The sequence below is a fragment of the Oryctolagus cuniculus genome, chromosome 14, assembly GCF_051225735.1.
Source record: "Oryctolagus cuniculus isolate XC-2025 breed Fujian yellow rabbit chromosome 14, ASM5122573v1, whole genome shotgun sequence".
NCBI lineage: Eukaryota > Metazoa > Chordata > Mammalia > Lagomorpha > Leporidae > Oryctolagus > Oryctolagus cuniculus.
The window spans coordinates 39477619-39499027 of NC_142880.1; the positions used below are offsets into that span (position 1 = coordinate 39477619).

Consider the following 21409-nt stretch of genomic DNA (forward strand, 5'->3'; position numbering starts at 1 on the left):
ATTACTGTAAGAAATCATCATATTCAGTGGGAAAAAGCAAAACACTGATGTGATGGCCACCTAGCTTTCTCCTTCTCTTTCACGTCTAAAATTCCAGCCAAAAGCTAACTGGCACTGGCACTTGCACAGCAATTCAGAGAGGGGTAAGCTTCCAGAAAGGCCTAGCACTCCACTCTTCAGTGCTGCTGCACTCCACCAAGAGATGGGAATCTAGCACACGACTCCCCAGTAAGACGCCGGCGTGCAGACACACCACCTCCAGCAGACCTAAGTCAACGGTCGAGACCCTCAGCCCATGCCGGGCCTGCTTGAGCATCTCCAGGCACAGCAGGGCTTGCCGAGTGGGACACCAAGGAGGGTGGGCCTTTACCTACTGCCTGATCCAAACGAGTTCCAAACAGGGAAGCAAAATGGCCAAGAAATACTAGGGCCTTCCTACGGCAAGTGCTGAGGCAGGGTGGAAACCACGTGGGCCCCAGAAAAATCTGCTCTCCCCTCACCCCCTCACCTGTGTGCTTCCCACCCTCTGCTCCGCCCCATCCTTATTCTCAAGCCCCCATCCTCCTGTTATCCCCAGTCACCTTCTCATTCCCCTTTTCACTCCCCTCTCCTTCTCCCAACCTTATTCGCATTCTAGTACAGCCAAGAGATGGAGGACACTGGCTGTGTCGCTGGTATTCTAGGGGGCAAGGGTACCACAAGTCTTTTAGCAAACACAGGGCAAAGATGCAAAGCGGATGACAAGGACAGCCCATCCATCTTTAGAGAAAGCAGAAAAAGCATCGCCCTGTGTGAGACTGCCACACAGTGAGGGTTACATCCTGGACTATCTGGGAACAAATCCTGTCTATATATCAAGCAAAAAGCTCTTAATCACTTAAACACCTAAATACAAAAACATAAATTCCACTCCCAGTATGAACCCTTCTCCTGCTCACAAATCTAACTAAAAGGAACTGTGACTTATCCTTAAGCCTCAACCTACATTTGAAATTGGGATTTTTGCAGCTACCTTTTTCCCCTGCTCTGATGTGTTATCTTCATTATATTATAACCATTATATTGTCAAGCTTTTCAGAACCTAGGAAAACCACGAAATTTGCCCTGCTGTTTGTCCAAGATAGATTAGTACAGGTCTAGCCTCTGCTTCCAATCTTTTTCTCCAAAGGCTTATAGACTGAACACTTGAGATGACAGAATTACAAGCATCATTTTGTTTTTTCCAGGCCTGGTACACTGTCCTATATTCTCAATCCAGTTCTTGCACACAGCAGCTTAAGGCAGAGGCAGTGTGCAGGCACTCTCTGTAGACAGGGGCAGCGAGAAGGTTTAACTTACTCTTCATGCTTCCAGGAAACTAAGCAACACATATAGTCTCCTAGTTACATCAGAGACTAAGTGAAGAAGGCAATGCTGAGATTTTCAAAATAATTACAGCTATCTAGAGAAAAAGAACACAAATGTGTTCTGCTCATTTTATTATATGAACCTCTTTATTCAGACAATGCCCCAGAGCCACAGATGAAGGCGTACACACTGCATCTGTCTCCCCCCAACATTAAATTCTGAATCCACAAAGCCACTCAGCTACAAGTGATCTTCACGAAAGAAGATACTTGGAAACCTGACGCATAAATCTGCACTGCTGCTGGTGCCGCCGTAGCTCACTAGGCTAATCCTCCGCCTGCAGTGCCAGCACACCGGGTTCTAGTACCGGTCGGGCGCCAGATTCTGTCCCAGTTGCCCCTCTTCCAGGCCAGCTCTCTGCTGTGGCCAGGGTGGCCCAAGTTCTTGGGCCCTGCACCCACACAGGAGACCAGGAGAAGCACCTGGCTCCTGGTTTCGGATCAGCGCAGTGCGCCGGCTGTAGTGCGCTGGCCGCAGCAGCCATTGTGGGGTGAACCAATGGAAAAGGAAGACCTTTCTCTCTGTCTGTCTCTCTCACTGTCCACTCTGCCTGTCAAAAAAAAAATAATTAATAAATAGATAAATAAATAAAATTTGCACTGCCCTCAATCACACAGCCCCTGCCAAGTGTACCAAAGCCATGAGACAAGAGACCATTTATTTTCAAAGCAGCAGAAAATGTTCCTATTTTCAATTCTGCATTTTTATACCTGTAACTAATGTGTCTCCATACAAGGCTTTGAACTCGTTGAATCTGCTTCCATCCACAATTCTAGCAATGACCTAAGAGGAAAAATAACAATGACTCTGAGAAATTATATTACTATCAGATTCTTTGCATTAAAGCTTTATCTATAAGGAAAAAAAATTCATACAGAAGTTGTCACTTTCACAAAGTTTACCCAGAAAATCTCACTAGACTCTCTCCTGATGTGTGTGGCTAATGCCCCACAGTCACTCTGGGCTGTGATTTTACACTTGACTATAGAAGCAGTAGCATCACGTTGCACATAAGAGCAGAGAGCACATGTCAGTGCAGGTACTGACATGCCACAGGACAAGTCACCAGCACCCTGGGCTGGCTGCTAACTCAGAGTTGCAGGGACGGCTGGAGCATCTTGGTGGAGGCCCAGGGATCCATCGGAAAGCAGGGCCAGCCAGGGCTTGCAGTCAGAAGCGATCCTAAGATACCACATAGGATGCGTGTGTCCCACAGCAAGCCATTTAGCCCCTATGAGCCTCAGTCTCACTTCAGGAAAGAAGGAAATCGGCTGTGAGGAGAGGATGAACCCCACAGTAAAAAGAATCTAAGAAAACAACGCCAAGACGGAGAACCAGCCAACTCCCAGCTCTACCACTGAGACAAGAGTTCCTGGGGTGATGACTTAACATCTTCCTGGCCTCAGTTTCCTCATCTGTTAAAAAACAGAAGTGCTAAAAAACAACAACAACAAACCCACTAAGGCATACTGCCTGGCTCTCACTAAAAAGCAGTCGTTGTTATTATGAAGCTCTCAGAAAGGCTCACTGATTCTGAATCTGACGTATTAAAGATCATCCACATGCTGAATTCTACCAGACATTTAAAGAAGAACTAACTCCAATTCTTCTCAAACTATTCAGAACAATTGAAAAAGAAGGAATCCTCCCAAATTGTTTCTATGAAGCCAGCATCACCTCAATTCCTAAGCCGGAAAAAGATGCAGCACTGAAAGAGAATTACAGACCAATATCACTGATGAACATAGATGCGAAAATCCTCAATAAAATTCTGGCCAATAGAATGCAACAACACATCAGAAAGATCATCCACCCAGACCAAGTGGGATTTATCCCTGGTATGCAGGGATGGTTTAATGTGCGCAAGACAATCAATGTGATACACCACATTAACAGACTGCAGAAGAAAAACCATATGATTATCTCAATAGACGCCGAGAAAGCATTTGATAAAATACAACAACCAGTCATGATGAAAACTCTAAGCAAACTAGGTATGGAAGGAACATTCCTCAATACAATCAAAGCAATCTATGAAAAACCCACAGCCAACATTCTATTGAATGGGGAAAAGTTGGAAGCATTTCCACTGAGATCTGGTACCAGACAGGGATGCCCACTCTCACCACTGCTATTCAATATAGTTCTGGAAGTTCTAGCCAGAGCTATTAGGCAAGAAAAAGAAATTAAAGGGATACAAATTGGGAAGGAAGAACTCAAACTATCCCTCTTTGCAGATGATATGATTCTTTACTTAGGGGACCCAAAGAACTCTACTAAGAGACTATTGGAACTCATAGAAGATTTTGGCAAAGTAGCAGGGTATAAAATCAATGCACAAAAATCAACAGCCTTTGTATACACAGGCAATGCCATGGCTGAGAAAGAACTTCTAAGATCAATCCCATTCACAATAGCTACAAAAACAATCAAATACCTTGGAATAAACTTAACCAAGGATGTTCAAGATCTCTACGATGAAAATTGCAAAACCTTAAAGAAAGAAATAGAAGAGGATACCAAGAAATGGAAAAATCTTCCATGTTCATGGATTGGAAGAATCAATATCATCAAAATGTCCATTCTCCCAAAAGCAATTTATAGATTCAATGCAATACCAATCAAGATACCGAAGACCTTCTTCTCAGATCTGGAAAAAATGATACTGAAATTTATATGGAGACACAGGAGACCTCGAATAGCTAAAGCAATCTTGTACAACAAAAACAAAGCCAGAGGCATCACAATACCAGATTTCAGGACATACTACAGGGCAGCTGTAATCAAAACAGCATGGTACTGGTACAGAAACAGATGGATAGACCAATGGAACAGAATTGAAACACCAGAAATCAATCCAAACATCTACAGCCAACTCATATTTGATCAAGGATCCAAAACCAATCCCTGGAGTAAGGACAGTCTATTCAATAAATGGTGCTGGGAAAATTGGATTTCCACGTGCAGAATCATGAAGCAAGACCCCTACCTTTCACCTTACACAAAAATTCACTCAACATGGATTAAAGACTTAAATCTATGACCTGACACCATCAAATTATTAGAGAGGATTGGAAAAACCCTGCAAGATATAGGTACCGGCAATGACTTCTTGGAAAACACCCCAGAAGCACAGTCATCAAAGCCAAAGTTAACATTTGGGATTGCATCAAATTGAGAAGTTTCTGTACTGCAAAAGAAACAGTCAGGAAAGTGAAGAGGCAACCGACAGAATGGGAAAATATATTTGCAAACTATGCAACTGATAAAGGGTTGATAACCAGAATCTACAAAGAAATCAAGAAACTCCACAAGATCAAAACAAACAACCCACTTAAGAGATGGGCCAAGGACCTCAATAGACATTTTACAAAAGAGGAAATCCAAATGGCCAACAGACACATGAAAAAATGTTCAAGATCACCAGCCATCAGGGAAATGCAAATCAAAACCACAATGAGGTTTCACCTCACCCCAGTTAGAATGGCTCACATTCAGAAATCTACCAACAATAGATGCTGGAGAGGATGTGGGGAAAAAGGGACACTAACCCACTGTTGGTGGGAATGCAAACTGGTTAAGCCACTATGGAAGTCAGTCTGGAGATTCCTCAGAAACCTGAATATAACCCTACCATTCAACCCAACCATCCCACTCCTTGGAATTTACCCAAAGGAAATGAAATTGGCAAACAAACAAGCAGTCTGCACATTAATGTTTATTGCAGCTCAATTCACAATAGCTAAGACCTGGAACCAACCCAAATGCCCATCAACAGTAGACTGGATAAAGAAATTATGGGACATGTACTCTATAGAATACTATACAGCAGTCAAAAACAACAAAACCCGGTCATTTGCAACAAGATGGAGGAATTTGGAAAACATCATGCTGAGTGAATTAAGCCAGTCCCAAAGGGACAAATACCAGATGTTCTCCCTGATCGATGACAACTAACTGAGCACCAAAGGGGAAACTTGTTGAAATGAAATGGACACTATGAGAAACAGTGACTTGATCAGCTCTTGTCCTGATGGTTGATGTACAATGTAATACTTTATCCATTTTAGTATTTTTTTTTTGTTCTGGTACTGTTGGTTGAACTCTGTAATTAATACACAATTATTCTTAGGTGTTTAAATTTTAACTGAAAAGTGATCCTTGTTAGGAATTTGGAAAACATTATGCTGAGTGAAATAAGCCAATCCCAAAGGGACAAATACCACTTATTCTCCTTGATAGGTGACAACTAACTGAGTACTAAAAAGGAAACCTGTTAAAGTGAAATGAACACTATGAGAAACGGTGACTTGATCAGCCCTCACCCTGACTGTTGATAAGCAGCTTTATATGTTATCCCTCTTAGTATTTTTTTTGTTTGTTCTACTTAATACTTTTGGTTGAATACTGTAATCAATACACAATTCTTCTTAAGTGCTGAAACTTAACTGAAAAGTGATCACTGTTAAATATAAGAGTGGGAATAGAGAGGGAAGAGATGTGCAATTCGGGACATGCTCAAGCTGACTTACCTCAAACGGTAGAGTTAGAAACATACCAGGGGATTCCAATTCAATCCCATCAAGGTGGCATGTACCGATGCCATCTCACTAGTCCCAGTGATCAATTTCTGTTCACAATTGATCATAATGATAGGACTAAGAACCAAAGGGATCACATAAACAAGAATAGTGTCTGCAAATACTAGCTGATAGAATAAAAAAGGGAGAGAATGATCCAACATGGGAAGTGAGATACACAGCAGACCCATAGAATGGCAGATGTCCTAAAGAGCACTCTGGCCTCAGAATCAGCCTTAAGGCATTCGGATCTGGCTGAAAAGCCCATGAGAGTATTTCAGGCATGGAAAGCCAAGACACTCTGGGAAAAAAAAAAAAAAAAAAAAAAACCTAAATGAAAGATCTCCACGAGTGAGATCCCAGTGGAAAGAACGGGTCATCAAAGAAGGAGGTACCTTTCTCTGAAGGGAGGAAAGAACTTCCACTTTGACCATGGCCTTGTCTAAAAATTATCAGAGTCAGTGAACTCAAGGGGCTTCCATAGCCTTGGCAGCTCATGACAAGAGCCTAGGGTGATTACTGATGCCATAAACAAGAGTGTCAATTTGTTAAGTCAACAACAGGAGTCACTGTGCACTTACTCCTCATGTAGGATCTTTGTCCTTAGTGTGCTGTACATTGAGATTTAATGCTATAACTAGTACTCAAACAGTATTTTTCACTTTATGTTTCTGTGTGGGAGCAAACTGTTGAAATCTTTACTTAATGTATGCTAAACTGATCTTCTGTATATAAAGAGAAACGAAAATGAATCTTGATGTGAATGGAAGGGGAGAGGGAGTGGGAAAGGGAAGGGTTGCGGGTGGGAGGGACGTTATGGGGGGGAAGCCATTGTAATCCATATTCTGTACTTTGGCAATTTATATTCATTAAATAAAAGTTTAAAAAAAAAAAAAAGATCATCCACATGCGTACTGTTTGAAAGGAGTAGAAATAACTCAATTTATCCCTGGGACTAAGCATGAGACACCAGGACCATTTTCAAAGAGTCTGAGACATGGAGCCCTTTCCATACTTCTTCAGAAACTATCTGAGGTGAAACATATTCTTTTTCTACAAAGTTCCCACTTCCCTTTTCCTGTTTACCATGTCACTCACAGCCTTGTTTTGTAAGATGCAACAGCTGCAGAATGAGTGAATGCTCCCTAGTGTCTTCCTTCCCATAAAATAAAAAACCTGCTTTGAATTGTTTTTCAGTTATCTCTGGCCCAGTAATATAATGAGAGTATAATAGGTATCTGTTTCCCAAGCTCAGTACCTCCAAAATTAACCTTTTAAGTTGACACATGACAACTATCATTCTTCCACAGGAAGATAAAGATACTCAATGGGCACAGCAATCTAGGGCCATTTAGTGCAAAACCACCTTGCTTTTGGTTTGCAGTGACCCCAACACCACCCAGCCACACAAAATATCTTAATTTACCTTCCCAGAAACACAAACTTCAGGAAGCAGACAGATCGCATGGTTCTATTCCTATTCCTGGAGGCAGAAGTGGGTGCTCAAAGAGGTTAAATCTCAGCACTACCGACTGGGGAAACAAGGACCAGAACCCAGAGCGTCCAGCTCAGACACCAGTGCCGTCCCACGGCTCTACACACCAGCAAGACCTCCACCCGAGGCTTATTTGCTACCACAGGAAAATATAATGAACTGAAATCACAGCGATGAGCAAACATCAGCAAAAGGTGGAAGTCCAGGTTACTCTTCAAGAAGGCAACAGTCCATCTTTTTAAAAAAATTTCATTTAAAATGAAACAGAAACAACGTGAATGCGTGGATTTGGCTCTGTTCACTTCACCAGACAACACCTACATAGAACATGTACTAGGTAAACGCCACCGAATAAATGAAAATGTGGTTATGCTAAAAGAATGAATCCTCAGCCATCTAAAATTCTTGGCTGTTTGCAAAAATCATCTTTCAAGCACCTAAGATTGTAAGTACCATTTCTTTTTCTATGCCACCAAATAAATGAAAGTCAAACTAAGAACCTAATTCTAAAACTTACAGTTAAACTAAGCCACCCAGCTAAGGTGAAACATCAGCTGATGTCCTATAAAATTTGGGCTTTAAGGCCCTCTAACAGTAACAGAGTATTGTCTAAATAAATAACTGCACACATCTATACATTGAAATATTACATTCATCAGTTCATTCAAAAAGATACTGACCAAGAGCTTCAGGCACTACTGTAGGAGTTAGGACCCAACCACAGAAAATGTTTCATATATCCTATCTCAACTGCATAAAAATATACACACACACACACACACACACACATACACACACATTATGCCAAAACATCAAAACATCAGCTGCTTTCATTAGGTAGCAAAATGACAAGCAAATGTATTTTTTCTTTTTTGTATTTTTTTTACATTTTTCACAACTAGTAAAATTATAAAGCTTCTAACACAAATCTGCAATGAAGATAATTTCCTAATTTAGAAATAAAACACTACATGCATCGTGCAAACACTGAAAATTGTCAATCTAGATTACAGAAGACTACCTCAGCAATCGGTAACCATAGCAACATCTTCAACTATAATCAAGTCTACCCTTCACTAATGTCACACTGATCTAAAAGGGTATTTTTCCCCCAACAACTTCCTGACATTTCATCCACTTCCCGAAATAAGAACACTGAAGAGAAACAGTTGAATATCGTGAAGTTGCGCTACATCCTTACTCATGTCCACAGGAATATGGAATCCTATTTATCAACAATCCAAGCTTTGTGGCTGTACAACAAAAACTTTCCAATCCTAGAGTGTTTTCCCCTCTTTTAGTAATTACTGTCCTTACAATACCTATGCTATGGAGAAGTGTCTTTCCCATACACCTCGATACTCTGAGATCTAGATGAGTATACCACAACAAACTCTAGCTTGAAAACGGGCACACACAGGCTGACAGCACGGCTTACAGCTCACGGGTGCACTTTTACAAACCTCTCGGACATCAAAGTTCCTCTTGAGGTTGGCACCAACTATTCCATATAGTTCATCGGCAGGAAACAGAGGCTCTTCAGAAGGCTCGACGGTCACCTGTGGGCATCCAGAACAATCGATTTAACCTCTCTAAAGGCATGATTTCAGAGTGACATCGTCAAAATGCTTCCCAGGAAAATAAGAGGCAGAAGCACATCTCCTACTCACTTCTAATTTCTTCTGGTAATTGAGGTTCCTCACAACCTTCCTGGTTAAGTGGAGGGCATGCTGGTCATCCCAGGCATAGTGGTCAGTGACTCCAGACATTCTACAGGGTAAAGCACACTGATATAATCAGAGTGGGGCAAGAGTCACAGATCTTAGACCCCCAATATGTTCTCCCATCTGAGGATCACAGCTTGTTTACGTCCAAAACACCTTCATGAATGCCATCTTATCTGACACCCATCCCATCTGTGAGAAAACAGTGCTGTCTTGTTTCACAAACAGGAGAAACTGAGGTACACCTAAGAGCCCCTGGCAGCTGCATAAGAACCACATCTTCCAGTTTCCAACCGTGGCCTTGCTGCCAAGAGCATCTAATAAGCGCTCACCCCATGCACCTGGAACAGAACTAAATGTGAGGATGCCCCACAGGCAGTGCCTTTTCATGAGGTACTGATGCCAGCACCAGGTGTCCGCACCCGCCTGGCGTGCAGGGATACCACCAACTGTGGGCTCTATTTCTAAAGAGACTGCTGACTCCCTCTTTACAAAGTCACACCACTGCAAGTCATAAGGAACAAGGATCCAGTGTCCCTCAGATCACGTGTAAAACTGGAAACTAATAAAATGGTTCTATGATAAGGGCCATGGAAGTTCCCCTTGAATTTCAAGTGCAGTGACTGAAACATGGGCTTGCTCTGGTCACCAGTTCTGTTCCAATTAGATGACTTGCTATTTCACATGTCCTGTGACTCCCTAAAAAAGTATTTTTAAAACTCTGAAAGGTCAGGCAAAAATATAAACCTGAAATAAGCAGAATTTTAGATCATTTTATGAGTAAGCACTAAATTGCTGAAATCTAATATAGGGAACAATCCAATCCCCTGGGAAACATTTCTTAGAGCCACTTCTCCAGTGCTTGCTTGCCACTCCCCTCTGCAGTGGGTGTCCCTCAACAAGGGCAGGGGCCACGCTTCCTCCCCTCCATATCCTCCAATGCCTCGCAAATGGTAGACCCTTCAGTTTCTTTCAGGCATTTCCCAATCGGCCACACCCTTTATTCCTTCACACCAAATACGAGGCACATCACTGACTTCAGCCTACACTGTGATGCAATAAGAAACAGAAGCATAAAGAAGCTGCTTCTAAAACAGTCAGGACAGAAAATGCTTTCTTGGGGCCAGCGCTGTGGCACAGTGGGTGAAGCCGCCTGCAGCGCCAGCATCCCATGTGGTCACCGGTTCGAGACCTGGCTGCTCCACTTCTGATCCAGCATACTGCTGTGGCCAGGGAAAGTAGTAGAAGATGGCCCAAGTCCTGTACCCACACGAGAAACTTGGAAGAAACTTGGAAGAAACTCCTGGCTCCAGACTTTGGATCAGCAGAGCTCCAGCTGTTGCAGCCAAATGGGGAGTGAACCAGCGGATGGAAGACCTCTCTCTCTGCCTCTCCTTCTCTCTGTGTGTAACCGTGATTTTCAAGTAAAATAAATCTTAAAAAGAAAGAAAGAGAGAGAGAGAGAGAGAGAGAGAGAGGAAAGAAAAGAAAAGAAAAGAAAAGAAAAGAAAAGAAAAGAAAAGAAAAGAAAAGAAAAGAAAATGCTTTCTTGTAAAGCTGTTTACTATTACCAAAACCGCAGAAAAGGAAACCTTTGACGAGACACTGTAGATGTAAGTCTGTGTCACAGGAGCCCTGAACCATGACCCATCAGACAGGTATAAACATGAATTCATAATAACAAACAGAAAGCAGAGCAATTCATGACAACTAAATTTTACAACACTGTTAAAAAAAAAAAAGAGCCGTCACAACGTCATCACGTCCCCACGGTTTTAAGCAGGTAGCCATGCACAGAGAGCATGGCACACGTGGGACAGTGTGCTAGGAGGCCAATGCGCTCCACATCTTCATTTTACATGAGGAACCGGGACCCAGGGAGGAGAAGCAGTCTGTGCAAGTCACAAGGATAACAGAGAGGCTAACAGAAGATGAATTCCAGAATCTACATCTCTAACGTGATCCACTGCCTACAGGCGGTCAACATTTCATAAAAATTAATGCCCTTCTGGAAGTGGGGGTGGGAGAGGGTGGGTATGGGGGGAAGAATCACCGTATTCCCAAAGGTGTACTTATGAAATTTGTACTCATTAAATAAAAGGCTTCTTTGGAAAAAAAAAATAATGCCTTCCAATACTACCTTCAACCCCTTCCCTTGAGCAGGTACCCACAAACAACAGAAGTCTGCTCTGCGCCATCCACCTAACACCTTTCTACCTGCAGCCTCCTTTTCTCTGGGTTGGAACGTCCACCCAGCCAGCAATCACTTTCCTGTCCACCTGTGACAGTTGGTCAATGGCCCAACAGACAGTAACGCCACGCCTGTGTTCACTGAAATTCCAGCATTCTGTTCAAACGCAGGCAGAATTCAACCTCCGCTAAGCTCTGCTCCAAACTCCTCATCAGCACCTTGATCATTCCACCTTTAGTTAAAATTGGAAGAGTGCATCTTACCATTTTTTTTTTAGTTCATTCATTTCTTTCTCTTATCTGCTTAATTATAAAATGTGAGGGCAGAAGCTAGGCCTGAAATGTTTCTCTATGACTCATAATACTTAGTACAATCAATCTATCCATAAGAAGCGTTCAGTGTGAAAGGAATGACTGAGATCCTGTGGCAAAGGTCCTGTAAACACCATCAAATGGCACACCAGTTTTTTGATAGGACCTCCTGGACTCTTCTCATAACCACTGCCTCCTGAGTTTGCCATGGGGCAGAGCAAGGTGAGGTTTATTACACCTGCACGGCCTCTGAACCCAATGACAGGACGGACTTGCCATTTGTGTCTGGGTTCCTAGGGCACGGTCCTGAGCCCTTCTCTATTTGCATTCACACTACGGTGAGCTCACCTTGTCTCATGGTTTTAAACTCCATTTCTGTAGATGACTCCCAAGTAACAACCTCTAACCCTGATGTGGACTCCCGACTCTGACAGCCACTGCCTGCTCAGCAGTCTCTACCAGGACATCTCACGGGCATCTCTAACTTACCAGTTCCCGAAGCAAAGCCTGACCATCTGCCTCAGCTCCAGATCTGCTCCTCCTCCCGCTGTGCTAACTGCAGGAAACGAACGCACTTCACATCATCCTCTCAGCCACTGACTTTGGCTGTAGCCCTTATATGAAACCCATCAACAAGTCTCTCAGTTCTACCTCTAAAACAAAACACTGCCTGTACTGCCTGGTACATAATAGTTGCCACACGGTGTTTAAAAATAAATAAGAAATCTGTCTCTCCAGCCCCTGGCTATGATGAAAAAGCTGAGGCTCTAGCTTGGAAGTGCAGCTCTACAGTTCAAAGACTGAACCTGAACAGCAGACTGAGGACAGATAAGCTGTGGTCTGGTCTGGCACGTTCAGTATGGGGCGGGGGTGGGGTGGGGTGGGTGTAAAACTGCTTTTAAACAAACAAAGCAACAGTCGGTCCTGAAAAGAAACACCTAGCTCCCACTGCACCTGCAATGAAGATCAGCTCCTCCAAGATCCTCTGCAGACACCTCTTCTCCAGTTGCCGCTTTAACCTGCAACACACACACAGAACCAGTGTTGAGACGGGTCCATCAGAGAATGAAAGAGTTGTCCTAATCAGCTCACCTCCCAGACCACACCTACACCCTCTCACCTACAGAGCTCAAGAGTTTTCTCATTCCACTCCCCAACAAGCCTAGGGAAAACTCTCCCTAGCCGGTGGATGGGAAATCAGAGCTCAAGGTCACTAAGAGCTGGCCCACAGCCCCTGAGCAAGCAACGGAGCGCGACTGCAGCCCAGCAGGTTCTGAGCTGAAAGTCCACGCCCCTTCCCTACGTTATGGTCAAGCCTCTGTGTCTGTGGGTGTGTGTACCTCCCACCACCCAGGTCGCCTCGCCTTCTCCCTACCTGGTGAATGCTGTCCACTGAGCCTTCAAGTGCCACCTGGAGTCACCTGCAGCTTTCCCCAACCCACCCAGACCTCCTCCTGCTTAGACAAGAGTAACAGAGTAGCTTTGCCACGCACAGTCTAAGAGTCACGGCCCTTGCCAGACTGAACCTCAGCGATCTGCACATCTCTGCTGTCTATACTGTGAGTTGAGCAACAACAGGAACTGTGCCTTACTCATCTTTGAATACTCAATAACAATGCAGAAATATTTCAGTCACTATCAGAAAGTATTATCCAGTAATAACTTCAAGATGAGAAAAAAATCTCCAAGGCTTACCTAAATCTAAGATCTAGCAGACTATAACCAAAAAGAAAGAAACCTCTAGTAATAAATTATGAGTGATTTAATTATAGCCAGAGGAAATCGAATAGGAAAAAGAAAGAAAAATCACTGAATGCCAAATGTCAATCATCATCCCTTAGGAACTGCTCATTGATTACTAGTTCTTCAGTTGATTAATTTGCTTCTTTTTCTTCACATAGGAAAATTATTTATTAAAAATAATCAATATTAACCTGAAATACAGCATAGGAATGATTTCTTATTCATGAAATCAAAAACTTTGTCTTACCTAACTAAAATGTTTTTCCCCAGGGGAAGGCAAACAGAATTTTCACCTCCAATTATTCCACTCTCATAACTAAACTCCTGGTTCTCTTCTTTCCAAAAAAAATCTGTGGGGTCTGGCTCTGTGGCATAGTAGTCTTAAGCCACCTCCTGCAGTGCCGACATCCCACATGGGCGCCAGTTCGAGTCCTGGCTGCTCCACTTAAAATCCAGCTCTCTGCTATGGCCTGGGAAAGCAGTGGAAGATGGCCCAAGTCCTTGGGCCCCTGCACCCATGTGGGAGACCCAGAAGAAGCTCCTGGTTCCTGGCTTCGGATCGGCCCGGCTCCAGCTATTGCACCATTACAGCCATTTGGGGAGTGAACCAGTGAATAGAAGACCCCTCTCCCTCCCTCTCCCTCTCTCTCCCTCTCTCTCCGCCTCTGTAACTCTGCCTTTCAAATAAATAAATAAAATCGTTTTTTAAAAAAATCTGTGTAAAATATCTCTCAGTCCAGACAATAATTAGAAGTGTCTGGATATTTAAAGTCGTAAGGAGGAATGAACCACAGATACGCTATATTTACACTCAGAGAGCTAACATCAACTGAGAACAATAATGATTGTCATCAGTTATTGTTTACCAACACCCACAACATGTTTGATACTGTGATAGGTACAAAGATGACAGAAAATTAAAACAGTTCATTCCACCAAGTAAGAAGCTCAGAAGATAAACAGTACAAAAAGCTTCTTTAAAAACCTAACTTATTACTCTCTTTCTTTTGCAACCACCCTAAGCTACTGCAGGCAACAGCCATAGAAGCTCACACCACACATGAATCTATAGCCTTCCCTCAGCCCTCAGACAAGCAGACGGCAGAATTTCGAATTCTCACGTGGATGAGGCTGCAGCTCCGTACCCGCCACCCATGGTCTTGCAAAGGCAATGGCAGGCACTGAACCAGCGCCTGCTCTCACGGAACTGCAGGCTTGCCTGGCTGGCCACTGAGCTGTGTCTCTCTAATACGAATCTGAATGCACTGAACAGACAATGCAACTGCTGGCCCTAAGACACAACCTTCTCTCTAAAACACAGAGCAGGGACTGGCACTGTGGCATAGTGGGTAAAGCCGCTGTCTGCAGTGCTGGCATCCCATATGGGCGCCAGTTCAAAACCTGGATGCTTTACTACTGATCCAGCTCTCTGCTATGGCCTGAAAAAGCAGAAGATGGCCCAAGTCCTTGGGCCCCTGTACCCACATGGGAGACCCGGAAGAAGCTCCTGGTTCCTGGCTTCGGATCAGTGCAGCTCTAGCTGTTGTAGCCACTCAGGGAGTGAACCAGCGGATGGAAGACCTCTCTCTCTGTCTGCCTTTCCTTCTCCCTCTGTGCAACTCTTTCAAATAAATAAATAAATCTTAAAAAAAAAAAAAAAAAAACAGAGCACTATTCCAATATGAGGATGCTGCCTATACTCCCAATAGATGTTTTCAATTTTTAGTCATTCCTTTACTCATTTTCTAATAAGAAATAAGCATAAACTACTCATGGAGTGTTTGCACCCTCTACTCTGCATTACGCTGAGTGAAACAGGCCGGTCATAGAAGTCAGATACAGCATGACTGCACGTGCATGGGATGCACCCAGAGTACTCCAGTCCACAGAGACAGAACATAGCGTGCTAGTTACCAGCGCAGTGGAAGTGGTGGGTGTCTAATGGGCTTCAGTTTGGGAAGACAAAAAGATTCTAAGATGGAAGGTGGCAGTGGTGGCACAAATGTCACTCCCCCACTCGCGGAGGAACTACACCGGACACTGTTTTCTTTCCCCGATGCTTCCCGGATCTGCTGCCGCTCCCCCGCCTCCGCGGAGGAGCGGCACCAACGAGCTCTCCAACCGACTCTTTCAGGGGGGCCCGCATGTTGTCTCTCTCCTCCTTTTATAGTCCTCTCCCAATAATCCGTGCTCCGCTGCCCGCATGCTGAGCACGCCGCTTTCCTCCAAACAGGGGTTGGGTCAGGAATCAGCTAATTAACGAAGCAGCTGTGTAAGATTTGTTTACTCTCTCTCAGCACCATATGGTGGGAGATCAGACGCATAGAGTTAGTTTCAGTCCACAGTCTCAGTACTTATTTGTCCCCCCGGGCGCCCCGCCATGTTGCGGGAGACGGACCCTGCTCCCCACACACAAACATATGCATCTACCTAATGCCACAGAACTGTATGCTTAAAAATGGTACAAGTGATATACTTTAGGTTATAAACATAAATGTTATATTTTATCACATTTTAAAAATCATCAATAATCAGTGCAAATGATTTTCTCTATGGATCTGAACTTCAGTCAGTCACGATTATGTCCTTACCAAGGGAGGTCCAGCCAAGAAGATGGTGCCCTGCTTGCGGACGATGATGTTTTCATCAGCCATTGCAGGCACGTAGGCGCCTCCCGCCGTACAGGAGCCCATGACCACTGCTATCTGGAATTCAAGCACACCACAAGCCCCTAAGATGCAGCTCAGACAGAGAAGTGTACCATGTTTGATCTGTAGCCCCAGTGACCAGGGGATGGCACTAGCTGGTCCCTAGACCTTTTTATTTATTTATTTATTTTTTGACAGGCAGAGTGGACAGTGAGAGAGAGAGACAGAGAGAAAGGTCTTCCTTTGCTGTTGGTTCACCCCCCAATGGCTGCTGCAGCTGGCGCACCGCGTTGATCAGTAGCCAGGAGCCAGGTGCTTCTCCTGGTCTCCCATGCAAGTGCAGGGCCCAAGGACCTGGGCCATCCTCCACTGCACTCCCGGGCCACAGCAGAGAGCTGGCCTGGAAGAGGAGCAACCAGGACAGAATCCAGCGCCCCGACCAGGACTAGAACCCGGGGTGCTGGCGCCACAGGCGGAGGATTAGCCTAGTGAGCCATGGCGCTGGCCTAGACTTTATTTTTAAAAGAGTCCTCTAAACACTGGGAATATTGTCCTCATTTCTTGTATCAAAACATTGTGAATGGCCGGTGCTGCAGCTCACTGTGCTAATCCTCCACCTGTGGCACCAGTACCCCGGGTTCTAGTCCCGGTTGGGGTGCCGGATTCTGTCCCGGTTGCTCCTCTTCCAGTCCAGCTCTCTGCTGTGGCCCAGGAAGGCAGTGGAGGATGGCCCAGGTCCTTGGGCTCTGCACCCGCATGGGAGACCAGGAGGAAGCACCTGGCTCCTGGCTTCAGATCAGCGCAGCGCGCTGGCCGTAGCAGCCACTTGGGGGGTGAACCAACGGAAAAAAAGAAGACCTTTCTCTATGTCTCTCTCTCTCATTGTCTAACTCTGCCTGTCAAAAAAAAAAAAAAAATCATTGTGAATGGTTTATGTCACTCTTTTAATAAAATGCGTGGCCAAGCTCCGTGTCAGAGAGGAGAATGGCCCGATACTCTCTTACCCTATGCAACTAATGGAGAGAACAAGCTCACAATATACTCCAAATTTAGCGAACCTGTGTGGAAAGGACAGCTATGAGATCTAATAACAAATCCTCAAAGCCCTCTAAACAATTGTCCCTCACCTCAAAGCAATACAGAAAATAGTGGGTAAAGCTGCCACCTGCAGGGCTCTCTGCTAATGCGCCTGGGAAAGCAGTGGAACAAAGTCCAAGTCCTTGGGCCCCTCACCCACATGGGAGACCTGGAAGAAGTTCCAGGCTTCAGATTAGCCCAGCTCTGGCCAATGTGGCCAACTGGGGAGTGAACCAGAGAACAGAAGACCTCTTTCTCTCTCTCTCTCTCTCTCTCTCTCTGCCTCCGCCTCTCTCTAATTCTGCCTTTCAAATAAATAGATATTTTTTAAAAGTTCATGGAAAAATGGAGCTGAAAGATAATACACATTTCCCATGAATCTCAAAAATTCAAAAAAAAAAAGAAAAAAGAATTCTTCACTTGAGCATGTCTCACATTTTGTTACCCTGACACTTTCTCGATATAAAAGTGATGCTATCATTGCACTGGAAAGTATCGCTCAAAAGAAAATCGGCCATGCTGAACGAAGCTGGATGCCGTGTGCAGCGGAGCTCTCAGCACCAATTTTCTCTGCTTTGGTGTGTACAAAATGTTCCACAACAAGCTTAAAGAATTCTTGCTCGGAGATTAGTATGGCACAAGGAATAATAAATACAGGTTTGGCTGATTAGAAATATCATCAAAGAGAAAGACGTATATAATGGATATTTTTGAAATTATCATATGAAAGTAGTTTCCATCACTTTCCTTACAGCCATGCTAATATCTGTTATGAAAAACAACATGCCGCCAGCACCACGGCTCACTAGGTTAATCCTCCGTCTACGGCACTGACACCCCAGGTTCTAGTCCCAGTTGGGGCGCTGGATTCTGTCCCGGTTACTCCTCTTCCAGTCCAGCTCTCTGCTGTGGCCCGGGAAGGCAGTGGAGGATGGCCCAGGTCCTTGGGCCCTGCACCCGCATGGGAGACCAGGAGGAAGCACCTGGCTCCTGGCTTCAGATCAGCGCAGCGTGCCGGCCGTAACGCACCAGCCGTAGCGGCCACTTGGGGGGTGAACCAATGGAAAAGGAAGAGCTTTCTCTTTGTCTCTCTCTCTCTCTCACTCTCTAACTCTGCCTGTCAAAAAAGAAAAAAAAAAAAAAAAAGAAAGAAAGAAAAAGAAAAACAACATGCCATACTGGTATGAATCCACAGATAAAAGGTAGCAAGTGTTTTCCATCCCAATGGCCATCACAAAAAAACATTTTTCCCTTAACTAAAGGTTCATGCATGTTATTAAAAGTGGCTGTCACATTTGTCAACATATTAATGAGATGTTTATCTCACTGTCTTGCTTATCATCCACAAGTTTGTTTTAAAGGTTTCTATGGCTACAAAAACTCCTGCCTGTGAAAACAAGGTAACATTCATTGTATCAGTGTTTATAATAGGAAAAATATGCAAATAGGCAACATGGCCATCCACACAACACTGTAATGGTAAATGAATTCCAGATAAATTTTTAAGCCAATAAATACTCTAAATATCTGAGACAAAAATAACAAAATGACTGTTAACACTTAACAAATCCAGATGGTGAGTATGTGAGCATTCCATTCTATTATTCTTTATACTTCCTACACTTCTGAAAATTATTTTATGGGCTATTCTGAAGGCTCTGTAGGGAACAAGGACATAAATTCACCTTACTGCCCTGTTCTCTATAATAGAACACCAGGTTCAGCTCAAACTATTTTCAGTATTCAATAAGAAAAAAAGTCAAGAAACTTAGAGAAGAGTCACAATGATGTAAGAATCTAAAAAGGAGCCGTTTTCCAAAATAAGACCCAAAGAACCAAACAGGCATAGTGGAGTTCCACAAAAACAACTCAAGAGCAAAGGGAAAGGGAAGAACAGCAAGTATCAGCAACAAATTCAAAACCTGGGGAGGGGTGGCGAGGGCAAGGAGACCAAGAAAGAGGGCTAATTTTGTCCGAACACCATCCTACCATCTGCCATGGGACGCATGCCTGTCTCCCTCCCCCGCCCCCCATTCACATGTTATTTGATAGGAAGTTATTTGAAGGTACAGCCTTTGGGAAGTCTTCATATTTAGATGAGGCCATGAGGGAGGAGCGCCCATGATGGGATGAGTGCCCTAGAAAAGGAGGAAGAGAGAGGAGCTCTCTCCATCCACCAAGCCTGGAAGAGGGCCCCCACTCGGCCCCCAACCACCCTGGCCCTCTGCCTCCAGGAGTGTGAGAAATAAGTGCTGGTTGTCGAAGCCACCCAGTTGTTGATGATCTAGTAAAGCAGCCCAAACTAAGACTCTGCATGATTGAGAGGAGCAGGAAGGGGTGACCAGTTTGGCAGAAACATCACAGGTGAAGAGCTGATTCCTTCAGGGCATCGAACCACATATCTAAGGGCACTCCTTCAGTACCAAACCAACCAACAACTGACTTCTCTGACACCAGCTCACGCATGCTCAGAAAAGTACAGGAGTGGGGCAGGCAGATTTCTGCAAGGACCCCAGTGATCCCCGACTGTCATCAGGATTCATATCTGTGGCACGTCCCCTTGAGGGTGTGGCGGATCTAACAGTTTGCTTGTTACAAACAGAACATGGCCAGTCACGGCTGTCACTTCTGTGGTCAGGTCACGACAGACGGCGTCTTCCCCCGCGTTGCCCTCTCTCCTGTGCTGGCACCCTTTCTTGCTTTCATGAAGCCAGGTGACCCATGTGAGATGCTCCAAGGCAAGGAACTGAGTAAGGGGGCCAGCATTTGGTGCGGTGGCTAAGACGCTGCTTGGGACAGTCGCAGCTCATAGTGCAGTGCCTGGATTCTGGCTGCTCGGTGTCCAATCCAGCTTCTGGTAATGTGTGTCCTGGGGGCAGCAGATGATGGCTTAAGCAGCTGGGTCCTGGACACCAACATGGCCAACCCTGACTGAGTTCCAGGCTCCTGGCTTCAGCCTGCCCCAACCCTTGTTGTTGTGGGCATTTGGAGAGTGAACCAGAGGATGCAAGATCTCTGTCTCTCTGCCCTTCAAATAAAATGAAAATAGATGAATAATACTTTTTAAAAGAAAACTGAGTGAGGCCTGTGAAGAACTGTACCCTGCTGACAACCACGTGAGCAGGCTAGGAGGTGGACCCTTCCTAGTCAAGCCCCGAAATGACTGAGAGACCCAGAGCTAAGCCTGACTTCCAACCCACAGAACCTGCAAGAAAATAAACGTGTAGTGTATTTACACTGCCAAGCTGAGGGATGTATTCTGCAGCAATATGCCAGCAAGAGAGAGTTCAAGAACCATCTACTGGGGTTGGCGTTTAGGCTAGCAGTTAAGACGCTATTAAAGACACCTGTGTCCCACACTGACATGCTTGGACTCAAAACCCAGCTCCAGCTCCCGACTCCAGCTTTCTGCTAATGCAGACCTGGGAGGCAGTGGCAATGGTTCAAGTGGTTAGGTTCCCGCACCCATGTGGAAAACCTGGGTTGAGGCCGGCGCCGCGGCTCACTAGGCTAATCCTCCACCTTGCGGCACCAGCACACCGGGTTCTAGTCCCAGTCGGGGCACCGGATTCTGTCCCGGTTGCCCCTCTTCCAAGCCAGCTCTCTGCTATGGCCAGGGAGGGCAGTGGAGGATGGCCCAAGTACTTGGGCCCTGCACCCCATGCTTCCATGGAGCACCTGGCTCCTGCCTTCGGATCAGCGCGGTGCGCCAGCCAATGCACGCTGGCCGTGGCGGCCATTGGAGGGTGAACCAACGGCAAAGGAAGACCTTTCTCTCTGTCTCTCTCACTGTCCACTCTGCCTGTCAAAAAATAAAAAAAATATATATAAGCTCTGTGAAGACCTGGGGCAGACTTTGCTTAGAAGTACTTTTTTGTTGTGTACTTCAAAGAATCTGTAAACTCCTCAGCTACTCCAGAGGTGGGAGACAGATGGGTAAGCAGAGGTCTGTACCATCCCAGAGTATGAAAAACCAAGAGCAAGACATAGATGAACTCTGAAATCGCTGTGTTCGGTGAAAGAAACCAGCCACAAAAGACCACTTATTCTATGATGTTATTTATATGAAATGTCCAGAACAGGCCCATGCACAGAGACAGAAAGCAGATGAGTGTTGCCTTGGGCTGGGGGCAGGGGAGTGACTGCTGATAGTGTGCCAAAAATACTCTAAAATCAACTCGACTCTGTGACTATCCAAAAATCTACTTATTGCACCCATTACATGGGAACACA

The 21409-nt window shown here is 44.8% G+C and overlaps 1 protein-coding gene across 7 annotated transcripts in view; it reads right to left on the reverse strand.

The window, feature by feature from the left end:
* Window positions 1-21409, reverse strand: part of MCCC2 (methylcrotonyl-CoA carboxylase subunit 2) — a 73096-nt gene that overhangs the window by 17055 nt on the left and 34632 nt on the right. For 5 of the 7 annotated variants that reach the window (XM_002721104.6, XM_089312584.1, XM_089312585.1 and 2 more), the window contains 5 exons: window positions 16043-16156; window positions 12663-12727; window positions 9153-9252; window positions 8946-9041; window positions 2118-2190 (listed from right to left, as the gene is read on the reverse strand). In XM_002721104.6, the coding sequence (XP_002721150.1) occupies window positions 2118-2190; window positions 8946-9041; window positions 9153-9252; window positions 12663-12727; window positions 16043-16156 (448 nt within the window). The remainder of the gene's footprint in view (window positions 1-2117; window positions 2191-8945; window positions 9042-9152; window positions 9253-12662; window positions 12728-16042; window positions 16157-21409) is intronic. The other 2 variants (XM_051833261.3, XM_089312587.1) reach the window with 1 other exon arrangement.